At 38.8% G+C, this 18,749-nt stretch overlaps 1 protein-coding gene across 7 annotated transcripts in view; it reads left to right on the top strand.

Moving 5' to 3' along the window:
• Positions 1-18,749, top strand: part of PPP2R2C (protein phosphatase 2 regulatory subunit Bgamma) — a 202,551-nt gene that overhangs the window by 61,412 nt on the left and 122,390 nt on the right. The window contains exon 1 of one of the 7 annotated variants that reach the window (XM_010401940.3): positions 8,027-8,105. The exons of the other annotated variants lie outside the window; for them this stretch is intronic. Coding sequence (XP_010400242.1) covers positions 8,063-8,105 — 43 coding nt within the window. The 5' untranslated portion in view covers positions 8,027-8,062. Of the gene's footprint in view, positions 1-8,026; positions 8,106-18,749 lie in introns of those variants that run through there. 7 annotated transcript variants of the gene reach the window in all.

Here is an 18,749-nt window from a genome sequence, read left to right as displayed (position 1 = left end):
ATACTGCTGCCTTCTTTCCATCCCCTGTGTCTGTGCAAGGTACATGAGAAAAGAAAAGGCACCTTCATTTTAAATCATTCAGTGACTTTTAGCTTATTACATAAAAGGAATTTTCCTGCAGGTGACACACATTAAATGCTGAGAGAATTTCCCTTGAGAACAGTGAAATGGTTGGGTCAGGTACTGGTCTGTATTTCCTTGCCAGAAAGTTGGTTTAAGAGTAGGCCATTTTAAGATTGATTGAACAGGAGAAATGTGTTCATAGGTGCTTGACTTTGCAAATGTATTTGTATGTGCAGTTTTAACAGCACTTTTCAGCAGCAGAACCAGTAACCCAGTGTAGGCTTATATAATATGAACACACTTAACATCAGGGTCAACCAATACTCCTGGAGACACAGTCTCCAGAATCTGTCGTCATTTGATCAATGCTCAGTCACTTAATACTCCCATGCTGCATCCTGAAACGTGATCAGCTGATGCTCTCTTGATTATTGATGATTTTAATTTTTTTAGAATGGAGAAAACAGTAGGATGATTTTGTCATACTGGGACCACAAGGCAGATTTTTCAGAAGAAAAATTAAAAATGCTGTGTACTATAACTGTTACCAGTGACTGGTGTAATTGCTTTCTAATCTTGCCTCTAGGACATTCTTTGCACTCTGATTCATGTTTCAGTCAATTTTTAAATTTGTTTCAAAGTTTTGGTTAATTTTTTTTTCAGAATTATTATTTGTGTTTTGAGATTTGTCACCTGTAATAACATTTGAAGAAACTTTGTTTAAATTTGTAAATTCATGCCTTAGATTCTGCAAAATGCAAGTATAATTACTGCAGTGTACTTGATACATGGTGAATTTCAGATGTGCAGCTATGTTAAAAATTGAACATTCAAGTCTCTCAGTTTTGCAATCTGAGGAAAATAATTCCTTGTGGATTTTGCAAATCTGTATTGTCCTCTTCTATATGTCATGGGTGTTCTAAAAATTACATGGAGAATTTTAGTATTTTTTGTGACACTGCTGATGCAAGTGTTAGATTTTTCTCATGTTTTATTTTCACTTGATACTTGGATCATAAGGAGTGGATGTTCTGCCATTGCACATGGAGGGGCTTGTCTGAAATGGGTCAAAATACGCTTCAAATACCAATGCTGGCCTGTATTATATTTTTCCTGTGATCAGAAGTCATCATTAAATATGTTGGCATCTGTTCTTGAAATCCTCAGTAGCAAAGTGTTAGTTTTTCATCTCTGACTTTTACATCTCTCTAATTCTTGTTGGGAATGCAGAGTTTGTCAGGTGTAATAGAATTCTTCACATCTGTTATATCTGACATTACCACACCTTTGAAAAGATCTTCAAAATCATGAGGGAATGGATTTATCTGTGAAATTTTTCCAGGGAGACCTTCAGCTCAAAGAGGAGCATCACACATTTTAATTTCCAATTGATACACTTTGTTTAAAATGCATAATGAATGCATTAGTTAAACTGGTGCTTAAAATGTGCTTTGTTCTTCTGTGGGATTTTGTATTTTTTTGTTTAAAGATTTGGCTCTGTGAAAGAACTTTAAGACTTCTCATCTGTAAAGGCCTTCAGTCCTTTCACAGGCTTTGCATTTGGTCCTGTGACGTGTTAAGTGCTGTATGAAGGAACAATAGAAAGGCAATAATATGTTACCTTGTTACACTTCTTTGGGTCCAATCCAAGTTTTTCTTTAGCTTTTGCAATCCACCATTTAAAATGAAGAAATACTGTGTTGTGTCCAGTGTATTAGAGAATCTACCAGTTCATTGCTTTTTGTGAATAACTAAAATTTTATCTTGTTTTCAGAGTATTAAAATCTTGGTAAGTGGTGTCCTCCGTCCTTGCTCTTCCATGCAGCAGATTAAATCAATTTACAAAAGAAGGTATTTCTAACCTTTATATGTACTTTCTTCCTCTAACTGTTCACTGAAGAAAGTAAAGCCAGCAAGAATCATGAAGACGTGGGTTAACTATAGTATTGCTTTACTTCCCTTCCTGTTTTACTTTCTCAGTGATTTAAAAAAGCCCAAGCAATCAGATGACATATGAATTCAGGGTATAGGAAAGCTGTGAGCCAAATCTGATTTTCTCTACTCTTGCTAGGACTGAATGTGTTCCTAACAAAACTGCTTGCTTGAGCAAAGTCAAATTTCATCTCTTTGATAGGTCATTATTTTGTAAGATTGGGATTATCTGTGACAAATGTGGCTTTACCATGACTTTGGAAAATCGAATTGGTTTTTAAATCTCAACAATTTTTTGATTTGTTGTTATACTGTTTCTGGTAATAGGCATTATAGGCATACATATGACAGTAGTGGCTACCTGCCCCTACTTCTCCTGTAACATATGCACAACTACAATATAGCATTAAAACAAGCAGAACATGAATAATTTTGTCATTTAAAGTCTTTAAAATTACGTTATGGTTGCACAGTGGAAAAAGGTGATTTAATTCCGGCAGCAATATACAGTAAATTTTTCAATGATTACTTTCAAAACTAATTTTTGAAGCAAACTGCTTGAATGGACTTGTTTGTGTGAGGAAAATAGAAAAGATCTGGTGACACTTGTAAAGAAAGAGAGGAAAAAGATCTGGGACTTAGAGAATGTGAGCTGTGAGGAAAGATTGAACTTCTTTGCAAAGGTGGTGAAACGCTGGGATATATTGCCTAGGGAGCTTGTGATATTTTTATCGCTGAAGTTTTTAAAAGCAGGTGACATAGATGTCTGTAAGAAATGACATGGAGATAGCCGAGCCTCCCGTGGGGCAGAGGAATGGACTAGATGACCTCTGAGATCTGTTCAGGCTTGTGATTCATTGCTGAGCTGTGTTTTATCTTAATTGCCTTTTGCACCACAGCTGTGGGAACCAGCTGCCCAGGAGGTGTTGGGTCAGTAAAATGTGTTATTTCCACAGCAACTGTAGGAGCACTGAGGAGAGAGGAGAGGCACGGGAAGAGAAGATGGGTTGGATGGGAGAAACATGATCCTTCGTTACTGTACAGACAGTCTGTGGGGGAGAGGGCAAGAATATTGTGGACAGCGAGGGGGGAAGGGGGATAAAAGAGGCTTGTGTGCTTTAGCGGGCAGAGAATGTCCTTCAGTCCTAGAGTTCCCTTGGTGTTACCTGTGCTTAAGATTAATGGTAAAACTGACAGGACTACTGATAGGCTTTGCTGTCTCAGGGCCTTGGGATCAGCCACATGGGATCTGATTCAGAGCAGTGAACTGCATGGTATGGTTGCTGTATTCCTGGTAGGTTGCAGGAATCAATGGTGCCACTCTTACTCAACTGCCAGGTTTATTCAGTTACTCCGTTTTTTACTGATTTAACAATTAACGGAAATAATGAGCAAAATTCACTATTCTTGCCAAACTGTGTTAAAGGGTGTGTTTCACCTCCATGATCCCAAATTTGTTTGGAGGAATGCTTCTCTGGTGGGTGAAGGCATATTACAGGTTGCATGCAGACAAGTCTAGCATATGAATTGATCCCTGCCTTTTTAAGGAATATCTCTGTTTCAGGAAGGAATAAAAAGTTGTTTATACTTCCAGTTTCTGGAGAGACACAGGTTCCTCCCTTGGTCTAGGCCTGGAAATGCAAGCGGAGTCAGTGGAGTTGCACTGGTGCAGTGGGGCAGAAGCTGACCTGCACTGTCTAGTCATTTATATGGCCAAATTGTGCCATTTGATTCTATATGGCTTAACGTCAGTGAAAAAGTTAATCATGTTAATGGTGTATTAATGTCCTCAAATATGTTATTTGAAGAATAATGAGAATTACTGGTGCAGTATAAAACATACTGAATCATAACCATGTGAAATGTTTATTATAGAGGATAAAAACCCTCCTTTTTTTCCCAATGATTTTAAAGAAAAGTCCTCTGCAGATAATGAAAACAGATTTTGGGGCCTTTTCTTTTTGCCTTAACTAAAGAAGTTAGTATCTCTCTTCTCCAGTAATCAAAATTAGAGGAAATTATCAAATTTCATCTGACATAAATTTATCTATGAGCTTTCTTTCTTAAACATCTCAAATATAATTTTAATTAGATCTTAATACCTGAAGTATTAATTGGATGAATATAGAGAACAAGTACACTCTGCTGGCTCAGGTTCACCATTGGTCAGTCTAGTTCACTGATTTCTACTTACTAAGAAAAGTATAAGAGGTAACTCTTCCTCTCAACATCCAGCAATTCAGGATTTATGTTGTGAATATTGATGATTTTAATCTTTTTACAGAACTCATTTAGAAAATGTTTTAGAATTACCCTGGAAACTGTTGCTCATTCTTAGTCTAGTCACTTGTGTTACTTATTTTTTTCCTTGAGTCGAGTAAGAATAGGGGTAAACCTTGTAAAAGCATAACTTTTCCCCTTGTTAAACAGGATACAGTTATGTCTTTCTGTGCACGGATTTGGTTCTTTTATTCACAGTGATATTCAGATGAATGTTGTGGGTAGCCTTGAAGATTTGGATTAATAAGGTTTATTCCATCCAAGTGATGTTGCTGACTTTGTAATCTTTATTCATGCGGCTTAGTTGGGTGAAGCCATGGAGGCAGAGCTGGAGCATTGCTGTCACACTGGCTTGCACTGAAGCCCGATCTGTTTGCTTATTCACTCAAACCTGTAGCTGGATGTGGGGTTCAGCATCCAGGAAAATCAAACATTGGCACTACTCAAAGCTTGGATCTGCACAGCACAGATATTTAAGGCAATGTCTGCATGGGTGACATGGGGCAGCAATTCACTCCAACAAGCCCAGAAAAGGAAGTATGGATTTAGCCAGTGTGAATTACACTGCCAGCAACTCTTGTCGTGATGCCGTACCAGCTACACTTTCAAAGTACTCCATTCATACTATGTCTGTTAGGCACTCTTAAGATTGTTGTCTCTATTTTGCCAAATCTATTTTATGAAGAAATCATAAATCAGGATTGTGGTTAGGATGGTTGATCCTAGGCTGGGACTTCAGAGTTGCTTAGTTTGCTGTTCCCAGCATTCCCAAAGTGCAGAAACATGTTAGTGTTAACTTGTTACTGCCTCCTCAGAAGACCTGCCTCTTCAAGGATGGGATTTGTTTAAGGACTGGTTGTTAGATCATCCTGAGAGGACATTTCAAGCCACTCTGAGGTGCAGGACATGCTTCAAAGGCATGCACTTGGTTTGGATCTTCATTTAATGTCTTGCTCTCCCGATGACAGTTATTCATCGTGTCACATGTACCCTGTAAAGGTTTAGTAAGTGGGATTAAGCTGGGCTGCAATTTTCCCTGTTTGCAAAGGGATAAATCTCTGATGTTGGGTCATTGGTTTTGGTGGGTTGCCCTTAGGGACTGATGGCAACCTTGGCTCACTTCACATGCATATGTAATCAACAGACGATTTTGCACTCACTGTCTAAATAATAAATGTGTTTGGTTGCTGTATAGTGCTAGAGGTCCTGGAGAAGTGAATAAGATGTATTAACAAAAGAAAAGAACAATCTAGAATATTAGCTACATGACAAACCAGCTAAGCTCCTTCCATGAGAATGAGAACATGGAGCTGAAAAAGAACCCACTTCCACCAATCAGGAGCTTTTCCAGGTGCCAGCAGACAAGAAACATCATAAATAGAAATGTTTTTGGTATATTTAACTATATAACTGTTACATGTAATCGATTGAGTGACATATAAGCCTTAAAAACAGAAGTTCAGGACATGGACAGTGCAATGTGTGTGTAAGATAAAATGCAGGCATAGATATATGATCCATGCAAGCTCACTGTCTCTGCCAGATCTTTTTCTAATTGAAACTGACAGTTTAAAAGTATTAAATAGTGTAAAACTAAACAACATTGTGCAGGTAGAGTGAGTGTCATTGTTCACCATGGGAACAGTTTATTTAGTGTATGTATCATTATGAAACTGTACTTCGCAGTGTATTTTCTATATGTTTTCTATGTAAATCTCAGACATTTCAGCAATATATCATATATTTAAATGGTGAATTTAGAGAATAATAGATGTTGTTCTTGCATCAGTTTATAATGTGAAACATTATACAATAACACTGAATATTTTATCATGAAGAAGAGCTGTCTTTTATTACAGCCATGAAAAGGTAATCCATCTTTACTGTTTATGCTGTGTAACTACTACATCATTACTAGTTGTATCCTTGAAACTTTCCATCCACAGTTTATTTAATCACCATAGGCTTTGTCTCAAGGACTGTATGCTAAGAGAACACAAAGTATTTGCTGGCTAATCTCAGTGTAGTTGTTTGGCCAGGGAAAGGTAATAAACTCAGAAAATTAGATAAAGTTATTATGGGGACTTCTGGGACTTTTTTAAACAAGAAAGGGTTTTAAATGAACTTCTAGCCATATTGAGGCACTTTCCTGATCAACTATTTCCACAGTTCTTAGGTTAATGCTAAGTTTGCCCTTAGTCATGAATGTGGTCTATATTACTGGTTCCTGGTGAAAGTTCTCCAATTCTTTCCCAAGAGCAAAACCCCCACCTAGCAAAGCAGCTTTATATATGGTAAGAGAATTCCTTTCCTCAAGAATATTTCCTTGCTGAAAAACTCTTGTTCCTGTTTTTGTTATTACTTGAATGCAAATGAAAGCAGACTGTATTTTAAGTGTTAAAGACAAGTAATACAAATGTACATAGAGATGAGATTCATAATAAATCTGTATTGTTTCTAACATACTAGCAGTGTTTTTTCTTCTCAATCATTCACTGATACTGATCTAGTTTGACAAAAAAGAGAAGAAAAGGGTGCAACACATGCTGTATAACATGAACCATTTATGTGATTTAGCTCTACCAGCAAGGAAAGTAAAAGACTAAGAGTTGGTTTATTTGTCTCTAGTTCCAGTTCAACTCAAGTTTGTTTAGAACTTATTACTTAGTGTTACCTTACTTCTTCCTGTTTGCAGTGCTTTTGTTGTTCCATGACTCAGGTGTTGCAAATAGTTAATGACTGTACAAAATAACACCATTTGCATAAATTCTGAGGTTAATGCTGCCTGTGGTAGTAGTGTTTGCATTAAAGGCAGCCATAGCATGCTCTACCAGTTTCTGGGCCAGTTTCTAGTAGAAATAAAGATCATCAGAGTTGAATTAAAAGTAAATGATTGTTTATTTTTCCCCTCAATTTTTAATGACTCCATATTATTCCTCCTGATTCTAAGATGTTAAATGAACACTTCAAATAGAAACTAAAAATAATTTTCAATCAGTGAGCTGATCACCAATTATCAATAATTTATTTCTAAACTTTCATCCAGCCAAAAAACCATCATGTTGTATTGTTTGAGAGGTATCAATTTGACAGAACCTGGAATGAGGTCTTTAATAAGTGTATAGCTGTAAATCAGGATCTGTTATTATTTCATAAATAATTTCTGATAGAATGTCTTTATTTCTACATTGTGCTGTGATAAAAAGAAAACTTCAACTAATAAATTCAGTAATAATAATTAAGTAGAAAAAGTCAACAAGTAGGCACAGTGGTCTGGCGAGTGTGGGCCTGAATTGGCTGCCAAGGTAGCACATGAGACTCTTGTAATGATACATGTTAATTTGACACCCTGCTTGATTCGATATCTTTTATTGCTGCATGCAGATCTGTGATGTGGGAATAACCAGTACAAGATGAAGTCAGATGTGTATTCTGTAGTCTTCTTTTGAATGGAAGATTTAGGTCAAGTATATTCTCTTTAATCAGCAGTGAAGTTCAAAGCAGAATTCACATATGCAGTCTCTTTGAAATAGGTAGATGTGAATTATTACATCTTACAGAATTTCCTGGATTGCCTTACTAAGAGTCAAGTAGTGGTCCTATGGATGATGGTTATTCTCATTGCTCAGGTGCAATATGAATATGATTTTGTGCATGTTGTGTGCACTTGTGTTACGGTATGTGTTACACTCACAGAAGTTTTGTGGATGACTGCTACTGCATGTTTCTGGTGTGTCTGTATTCCTCCCAGTTGCTGTGCTTGAAATGTGAATCTCGAAGTACTGGAATGGCAATGGAGAAGTTTCAGCATTGGGAGACAGTAAGAGCTGGTATGTAGGGCACTGTCCTTCAAGTCCCGTATGACTGACAGTCTGTTTTGGTCTATGTGTGACAGTGTTTGCTGGTCAGGGGAGTGAGACCTTGGCTGTGACTGGAGCAAAATTTTCCTTACACCATGGTGTGAGAAGCGGTGTCCTTGAATTTCTGATTTTCCTCTATGGTGGTGATGAGCTGCAGCTTTCTGACAAACTGTTCCCTTGAATGTGGATTTTATTTTCCAGGATTAAGTGCATGCTTACTTGATAGAGTAGACATTTCTGTGCTTCCACATGCATTTCAGAAAGATGAAGAAAATAGAGCAGAGGCCTTTTGTGTTACTATGTAAATGTTACAAAAGGTGCTAGTTTTAAGACAAGTAAGTTGCATATATTAGCAGCAATGATATTTCAACTCAGCCAATTATATTAAAACTTCAAGATTTACTGTCTGCAAGAATTCACACTACATCCAAGTGAAGGGTTTTAGTTGCCATTACTTTGAGCTGTGCTGCAGAAATTACTGCTGAATGTGATTTGTAGAGGGTACAGACAAACAGCTTTTTGTTGTGTTGATTTTTCCCTGGTTTTTTGTTTAGATTGTTGACAATATCTTTTACTTCTTCATACCTTCAAGTTAATTTCAAGGTATTTAAAATTTGGGATTTGGTTTGAAACTGACATGGTTGCCATTATTGTCAGCAAATTGCCCATTCTCCAGAGGAGTCTGTAGCTTGGGATGCCCATTTTCCTTCCCTGCTGCTCTTGGAGCCTCTCCTATTTCAGGGGAAGTATCAGAGCAGCAGGGAAAGAGGGGATGGTTAGCCCACCGACTGAGGCTTCTTCAGAAAATGTCAGCAGACTTGGCCTGGTTTATATTTGTCCTTGCTGTCAGGGAGGGAACCACCACAGCTGCCTGCTCCTGAGAGCACGGGTGGCCGTGGGCAGTGCTGTCTTCTGCTGGTGCAAAGTTGCCATCTGTCATCAGGGTCCCATTGCTGCTCCCTGTGACCTGCTCAGTGTGCACCAGGTTTGGGTCAGTGTGGGAAAGACTTACAGAGTAGTGAAGTTAACTGCTGTGCTCCTTCAAAACCACCTTATTATAAGGCTTCTGCAATATTTATGCACAGTAGAAGGAAGGGAGGAAATACCAACTATAAGTACGCTGGAAAAATGTTCGACGGCTGTCCTGGATGTACCTGGGAAATGGTAGTTATAGTAGTAATGTTAAATGTGAAAGCAGAAAGCTTTGATGCTTCTGCACTATAAATAATTACTAACAAAGGCGATTGCCAATGTGGAGAGTTGTTTGCAGAGGGATTCATTTCTGACTTTTAAGTGTAAGTATATTTAGACAGAAAATTATTTTTGTTCCTGAAAGCCAGGAAGTTGTAAATGGGAAGGATTAGTGATTTGGACCCCACAGAGCAAACACCAGGCTGGTTATTACAGATGAGACTTGATGGATGTAGTTATATTAAGGTTAGCACAGGAAGCTATTCCTATATTTTACATTTTAATGACTGAACTCAGTCATATTATTGTTAGCAGTTGAATTTACACTGTTTTCTTTAAAATATACTCAGTTTGGCAGTCTTCTTTCCTGAAATGCTGCAAATATTTCAAAGTCCTTAATGTCCCTCTTGCTTAGTACCTTTGATCCAAAAATCTTCATTGAGAAATTTGTTTGTGCATATGAGTGTTGCTGCCTGTTCCGAGCTTCCCTTCCCCCTCCCCAAGACATTTGCCTCTGCCATGTGTTCTGAACTCCTTTGTTCCAAGAGCAGGCAAAACCAAATGTAACTCAGACTCTTTAGCAGTGTCTGATTGGCCGGTCACCCCAGGTCCACCCCCCAGTCCTCCCCTTTCTCCTTCTCCGAATAAAAGAGAGGACCAAGGGGGGACCTGCCCTCTTTGGCTTTGCACCCCTTTCTGCGAACATCTGTGTGTTTCTGTTTCTGTTTGAAAGCTTCTAATTGCAGGAATTAGGCAAACCAGAAGCTCTATTTCTCCCTCTTTGCTTCTGCTGGTGGTATTAGATTTGCAGCTACCATTTGCCGCTTTTAGAGCTACTGAAATGCCGGATTGCCCGTGCTGCCTCTCTAGGCTGCCCGAGGCTTTCTGAGGCATTGAACTATGAGACTAGCTGGTAAAAAGCTGTGAGTATATCTCCACATATGAGCACAGACATACTCTAGCACAGTAACAGAACCCAAATAATTGAACTTGAGGGAAGGAATAAAGGAGCTTACCAGAGTCTCCTGTACTTTGCCTTTGTTGGTTTTGCACTGCAGTCCAGAAATTGTGACTCCAAAATCCGAGATTTTAATGTATAAGTGAAACCCTGTAGGACTTTGCATGGCAAGATATATTAGGGAAATAGTGCTAATACCCGAGTATATATATACAAGTAGCTAGATGAGATTGACTACGTGTGACACCAAGAGATACCTAAACATTTTAACTAGGACATGCCATTATGGGTGCAACCTGGTACTAGGAGAGCTGCTGCACAGTTCAAGCAACTTGAGCAGAGTTTTTTTCTCATAAAAATAGTAACTTCACCTGTTTACATGTCCTGGGAAAAGAATTTGTTGAAGTCTTGTGTTTTAGCTTGTAAGTGGTGGTTCTTGTGAGTTTATGTAAGAAGTCTTTGCTTTTTCAGTTCCTTGTTTTGTGGCCTGCTGAGAAACCTGATGGAGCACAGAAAGATTTTCCTTTCTCCAATTTTATTTTTCACAAACTGCTCTTATTCATGGAAGCATGAACAGAGTTTATTGACAGAGTTCAATAGTAGCACATCGGGCTAAGGTAGAGATGGGGTAAAACACCTGTGTAAGCTCCTGTAAAACATCATGTTAGTTCTTAAAAGCAGTAGTACAGCATTCCCTTTAATATTTATCCAACTCAGAATCCCCAGCCCCAGAGCTCCTCTTTTCAACTCTGGGGCTACCCAGATCATATCCGTGGATGGTTCATTTCTGCTCTCAAAGCTAGCTGCTCTAAAAACTGTCCACTTTTGATCTTGTGTTTCTGTAAAATAACTGATTACTCATGCCTATATTAGATATTTACAACAATAAATGTGATCTAAGGCATGAGCTATAGTTTATCTGTATTTAAGATCTTTTAACTCACAGATAGCCATCAGACTGGCTATCAGTCTTTTTCCCCAGTCTGAATCTCAGGTCCAGTAACACACCACACTTGAAGAACAGGAAGAAGGACATGTTGATCAGTTCTTATAGTTCAAAATTTGGGCTGAATCTAAAATACATCTGTTCTTCTAGACATCTGGCATGTGGTCAAGACTGGAAATTATGTAAGAGAGCATGAATATTTTCGGACTAAATATCTCACAAGAGTAATTCACATTTTCCCCTGGTTCACACAGCCTTCTACCCAGGCAACAGATGGGTAACCTTAACTCTTAAACCTAATGTCTGTCTTGAAGTTCCTTTTCATGTGCTTCCGGTATGTGTCTTCATACTGCTAAAGTTCCTTTGATCTCCTCTTGGCCACTTTCCAGACCATCTTTTAATTCCTTTTGTGAAATTTCCATACCAGCTTTAATTCTTGCCAGAAGGCAACTGTTCCATATCTGTGTCAAGCAGGACACTAAAGCTTTAAATTCTCAGCATTTTTCTCTCTGGAAGTAGTACTCCCTGCTCAGACTTCAGAGTCATCAGGAATATGTGGATCCAAGCACTGCTGGCAAAAGAAATAAGGACACAGAATTCCTTCCTTGACAACAATTGTTCCCTTTCCGTTTGCTGCTTGACTTGATTGTAGTGATACTTGGCTTTTATCTGCAGTACTTGCTACTCCTTAAGTTCCAGGAATCTTTATTAAAAAAAAAAAAAGGGGTGTCCAGCCAAAACCACAACTTGTTTGGTACTCTTTGCTGAGTTCTTTCTGTTGTCTGTGTGTATATCCTTCGAACCTTGTGAGTGCAAGACCTGGGATTGTCCCTTAGTACTATTCTTTTACTGTCATTAAAGGATGCAGATGTGACTCAGAATCATCTTGGACTTGATTAATTGATCTGTAGATGACCCTCAGGTGCAGGGCAAAGGTTGTTTTTAAATTTGAAGAGTCCTTACTTCTGCATTTTATTGAAAAGGAGTTTCTGAGTTTTGGGGAGGCCTGGCTGCCTTCTGGGGTAAGGTCCCAGTTAAATATGTTAATATTAACAGACATGGTTGAAGAACAGGTTAACATATTATCATAAGGGAAAAGCTAATGGCATTTCCTCTTTAAGTTTACTGTTTGTTATGACTCACCCCCGCAGGTGAGAGTGACTGAGGTTCTTGTTTGCAGTAGATTAGAGTGAAATGACACTGACTACATAAACATATGTTTATGTAGGGATTATTTTAGATTGATGTACTTGCAATGGAAAGGAGATATGTAGCCATTTTGGTTATTTTCTGTCTGTGGTAATATAATGGTACGAAAGTATAAAGATACCACTTAAGAAAATACCTAAGGAAAAGAAAGAATGAGAAAGAAAGGGTAAGAGTAGATAGTGGAAAGATACCTACCCATCTACCAAGGAGGCTTGATTGTGGTTATTTGGTGTCCATTGATTGAAGTGATGGTCTCCATCTTGATCAGTTGGGAGTGGGGGAAGCCCCTGAAACACAACATTCAATGGGTTAATAAACATTCAGGTTGGTTGGACACCCCTTCCCTTACTGGGGGGGCACTTTTACACTGTCTGATGTAACACTGTGGATCACATGCAGTCCTCTGGTGGAAGGCCCCAAAAACTAGGCAGGGGGAACTCTGGGGGTCTCTGATAGTTTATGACACCTTCGAAGACATGACAGCTGCCTCTCATGCCAGTGTGGTTGAGCCAGTTGTGCCCTATCAGAAGGAGTGAAAACCTTCAGGCCTGTGTGAATGCCCTGGTCCTTCCCCAGGGAGAAGTTGTAAAACTGAGCCTGTTATCTAAGGGAGGACACTGGCATGATAAAAAGCATTATCCCACCTCTGCAGGCTCTGCATCTTACCTGCCTTCCCCCTTATGTGGCTCAAACCCCAGCTTATCCTCTGATGGTGGATGCTCACCCCTCTGCACCTGGCCTGTGACCTTGCAAACCTGGCCTCGGCAAAGCACCCACTGCTATTGTAAATGGCTGATTGCTTGAGTCACTAACCATGAACAGTTCAGTCTCTCACGCCATCCTGCTATACAAATGGTAGTGACTAAATAATAGAATTTTTTTAAATTTAATTTTATTTTTTTACTCTGGTAGGTTTTAAAAAACTGAAATGCATTACTTAGATATGTTAGGACACTAAGGTCCATGTTTCTATCAGAGAGCAACAACACCATCTTTAAAATCCTGACGGGTTGTTAAAAGCATTTGTGTAATTGTGACTTAGTATCCAGTGAAGTCTGTTGAGAACCTGGCACCAGCTGGAGTGGGATTGGATCTGGGTGCATGGCTTTGCATAACTGTACTCTCTGTACTCTATGTACATATTGTAAGTCCAGAAAAATATATGTATGTATATATTTTGTTTGTGATTTGAGTCATGATTTTAATCTCATAGAATCGTGTAATGGCTTGGGTTGGGAGGGACCTTAAAGACACCTTCCTCTAGACCAGATTGCTCAAAGCCCCATCCAGCCTGGCCTTGAATGCTTTCAAGGAGGATACACAGCTTCTCTGGGCAACCTGTTCCAGTGCCTCACCTCTACACCTATTCTGCATCTATACATCTATTCGTTTGTCTTAATCTCTGCATCTACTTGTTCTAACTGCTTTGTACAGTAACCCTAGATACTTTTGTCTTCAGTACCACATTGTATATAGTGTGAGAATGTAGCTTATAACCCCTGCTGCTGCAAGAGCTTTTTTTAAAGAGTTTATCTCAGCACGCACCCAGAAGCCTTTCTGGAAGTTTCAAGTGTGCTAAATCTTCACAGATTCAATACCATTGCGGACTTTGTTCTTTAGGACAACAGTAGGTAAAGATGAAAATGTGGCTGAACTCCATCTACCATATTCAGAATTGTTAGAATCTACAAAGCTTAGATTTTCCTACTACTGTCAGAAAATGTAAGTACATTCTTCAGTTTCGCACAAAAGTTTCTGGGAGCTAAAATTGCTATGGTGCCATGATGGCTAGCATGATGTCCCAGGCACCGAGCAATCTTCTGCCTGCCTCGAGCGAGGATGGATGGAAACTGATCGCGGCAGGGGAGGGCCAGCAAAGCATCTGCTCGGGATCACCTTGCCCACTGGTGTCGAAGGCGTGCAAGGAGGTAGGAAAAGAGCAGAGGGACTCCTTTGTGGACGAAGGGGTTTATTGCAGGGAAAAATCCACAGAAGGAAGTCAAAGCTGCATGGCTTGGAGGAGTCTTGTACCCCCATGAAACAGGGGTGGAAAACACACAGTAACCAACAGAACATCAGCCAGGGAGAAGGAATTACAGCAAATGGGAGAAGTGGTAGGCGGGGAGGGATAACAAGGACCTATGTAACAACCGAAGAACACACATCTCTCTGGAAATACAACCAAATACGAGAAATAAGGGCAGGGAGGGCTGTGGCCAATGGTAAGGCATGGATTTATGTGTTTTTCACAGCCTTGTGAGTGCTCAGGGCTTTTGGGCTGTGGCAGCATCAAACCAATGGACCTTTGGGTCTACTTGATCTGGCTGACCCTGGCTTTGGCCATGGTTCACCACAACATAAAATCATGTGGATTTGTTAGACAGTTTTCTTAGGGTTTAATGCAATTCTATTTATCAGTAAACCATATGCTATCCTTTAACCAAGGAACCAGATTTTCTGTAGCTACTACAGCTATTTGGAATTACCATTTTGTTCATTTGCATAATAAGTTAGGAAATCTACTTGAAAATTCTAATGCATAATATGATTTATTAAATGCAAGGTTAAAATCAGGGTTAAAATTACCCTGTTGAATACTGTGACCTTAATACTGTCTTTGCAAGTTTCCTCAGGAGCTTAATGCATTCAGATTTATACTAACTTGAGTACAACCCATTTATTTTTCTTTGACCCTTTTGTCTGCTATATGATTTACTCATGCTGCATATTGTTTTCTTTTAAATACTGTTAAGTCTTTGCTTGAAGCAAAACTGCTCTCCAGATTTTCTCTTGGAGGTAATTTGCTCTAGGCTACTTTTTAACTTTCTGAAATGAAAAGTAATTGCGGTTCAGGTTTTAATTGTATGTCTTTTTCTCCTTTCAAGAATATGCTGCCTGGACACATCACTTTGTTATTTAAAGGGCTGATAAATGTGTCTAAGTTGTATTAATTTATGTGGCAATAGAATTCAAATTAATGCTAACCAGAAGATCTTTCAATGCATGAGTAGTGTGAAAGGTATAATTAAATGTCTTGATATTGTCTTCCTAAATTAGGCTTTTACAGATTCCAGAAAGTTCACAGTGTTATAATGACACAGAGGGGTCTTTGAGCTATGTGTAGAACATTTAGGTAAATACTTAAGCTGATGTAGAGTCTTCCTGTAGTTGGTGATTCCTGTTAAGAGCATCCCAGGGTTCTTTGGTTGAGGACAAACCTGAAAGATTAACCCACTATGACGGAACAGACTATGGCTGAAGAATTTGCACAGTTGCATTTTTTAGAAGAAAAATTGTGTGCCGTGTGCAGAATTACTCGCTTCAAATAATCAGTCTTAAAAAAATGGTTAGCTTTGTCATAATCTGGTTCAGGCACTTGTGGAAGAGCATTGTATTCTTGCTCACTGCTCAACGTGTATCCTCATCAGGGGTTAGTGGAGCGTGATTTCCCTCTTTCTTCTGGCCACTTTGCCACTTTCTTCCTAGTGTTGGGCCAGCATGGAGTTTGCTGGTGTGAACCCGCTGTTGATTCATATCTGGCCTAGCATTCAGGATCACCACAGGTTGCTTTTCAGACAGTTGCTTTTCAGATAGATGTCTGGAGCTCTTCCACTCCAAATGCAGAATTTTGCACTTCTTGGTGAACCTCCTGAAGTTACTCAGAGTCTATTTTTTTTTTTTTTTTTTTTTTTTTTTGCTTTACAGCTATTCCATGGTTTGTAACTTGGAGGTGAAGCACTGAGTTTTAATGTTAGTTATCACTGTGGATGTTTTAGATTGGCAATGTCTTGCAGTCCACAGTGAAAAGTGAACATACCCTAAGCTTGGCTGGCACCAAAGTGAATTTTCTGTGTTTTTTCATGAATTAGTGTATGTTTTTGGCTACCTCCAGCTGCCAAGATTGTTTGAAATATGCTAAATAGCCCTAGGCATTTCTGCTTCAGGAAAGACTTGTTGATTCTTTTCTTAGTGAGAAAGATGGCATTTTTATCTCATATCTCAAATAGCAACAGTGGAAATTATATTTAGGGTGCAGTGGACTTGAAAGAAATCAATATTCTTTTTAGCTTGTGTAAAAAAAAATCATAGGTTCTTAGCAAAACCATACCATGCAGTACGTTGAAACTGCTATTATTCTTTTTTCTGTGGAGACTATCGATTAAAGTTCGGGTACCAGCAGTATCATTTCTGGGTGCTGGGATTTAAGTATGGGCTCTGTAACAGTGGTGACTGACATGATTCAGCTGTAGGTCGGTTGGAGCGACCCGGGTGGGACTACAGTCCTCTCACACCTGCAGGGAGTAGGAAAGATTATGTTCAAGCACCAGCTGAATGTTGTCACTTGGGAATCCACGGGTGCAGCCCTAGATGCATGGATTCATTCATCTAAAGGCCCGCACAATGTACTGCTCACCATTTCTTTTTCCAGTCATGGAGACTGAGAGGTGGGTTGTCTTCATTTTTCAAAGGGTAGATGAACGGTAGAAAAACAATTGATTTCTATAGGACTCACATGAAAATTTCTGGTGGAGGTGATAAGTGAGTCTGAAAGATGTATTAGAGTCCCTTTATGTACACAATAGAGTCTACACAAGATTTAAACATGGAGGGAGACGAGGTATTCTAGCTTGGATTTGGTGGCAGGATGCATATTCATCCTAAAAATAGCATGTGCTCTCTGTCGTGTAAGAGCTCTCTGTTTGAATTGGAGTAATCTCTGGAATGTATCTTCCTCCTGAGACAAAGTTGTCTTTTTTTATTCCATGAATGAGTCTCCCAGACAGTGAAAGTGGTCCTACCTATTAGAAATATCCCATATGGTTGAAGTGCCTCTTGAAGTGCTTGGTGTACATAGGTCAATGTAGACTGTTGGGGAGGCTGGAGAACAATAATTCATTTGGAAAAAATCAGGAGGATGTAAACAAAGGAAAGGCTCTTTCAGGCATTAATACATAATGTTTGTTTTTGAACATTTAAGGCTTGTTTTTGAAATAAATGGTACCCTCAAAGTGTGAAAACCATGGCACAGATGTCTTTGTAGATTACTAAAGTAAAGAAACAAAAATCTGCACTGTGACCATTTCAGCTCTTGCTTTCAATTGTAAAGGTTCCCCTCCCCCCAGTTTTAGCATTTGCCAGTTTGCGTTTCAGTGAGGGTAAATATATTGGGAGTCCTAGTCCTTTCAGTGTTTATTAGAAGATATGGCCAAATATTTCAAACTGTTTGAATTCTTTTCTCTGGAGATCTGATCAGTGATATCAATGCATTGTTACTGTAATATCTAGATTATCCACGTGTCACGGGCTTTTGGGGACAGATTTTGGTGACTTTGAAAGGGCTTTAGGCAACACATAAAACCTAAGGTTGTCACATTCTTTTAATTTTGCTTCTTTCTGATACCCATTGTTTTTGTCACACAAAGAAAAGGAGCAGATTTACTAAAATACTAAAACAAGCTGTTAATGCTGAAAATAATCACTGTCTTAGAAGGTGAACAGGACATTGATCTTTAGTGCCCAGAACAGAATTAATCAGTCCTATTTATTTGAGCCAACCTGCTGTATCTTATTTTATATTTAAATACTGGTTTTATTAAATATGATATTATATATGTGACCAATTGTTATTATTTCTCTTGGAGATTTCTTTCAAATATTTTGGCCAAAGTCTGTTTATAGTCATAGCTCATAGACAGCTGTAATTATACTCCAATTAGCAGATATTCAGAGACACAAACTGTTTCATTGCTTTGAAGGGGTTAATATGTTGGAAAGGGCGAACTTTAGAGAAAAATAGTATGCAGTTCCACATTAAAAAGAAAAATCAAAGAAGAAAACAGGCTGTTTGGCACTTTGTTAAGGAAATGAGTGATGCACGAGTCTGTTTTGCCCAAGTAAGAAGTGACCAATTCTATTTACCCCTACATTTACTCTTCAGTTGAAGTAACTGATGTAATACAAGTGTGTGGGGGTTTTTTCGGTTAGTTTTTTTTTCCTTAGCAGAATTGCTCTGCCATGTTATAATCACATTTTTCTTGTCTTGCTTTCCATGCTTTTCAGCAGTTCTGAATAATATATAAAAACCTCACATGTATAGGCTTTGTCTTGTCTCTCAGTTCACTTGCAAGATTAACATTGCTGTTGACCAAAGTTAAGCAAATGCAATGAAGGCTGATATTTTTCCAATTAATTATTGGAAATTGTTCCTGCCTGTGAACATCAGTATTCGGTGCACACTCATACCAGAATAAAATGGTTGGTCATTAGCTTCCAGTCCTTGGTGTCTAAACTTGACATTTCCTCCAAAAAA

Source organism: Corvus cornix, chromosome 4 (assembly GCF_000738735.6).
Source record: "Corvus cornix cornix isolate S_Up_H32 chromosome 4, ASM73873v5, whole genome shotgun sequence".
NCBI classification, from domain to species: Eukaryota; Metazoa; Chordata; class Aves; order Passeriformes; family Corvidae; genus Corvus; species Corvus cornix.
This window is presented reverse-complemented; position numbering and strand designations above follow the sequence as displayed.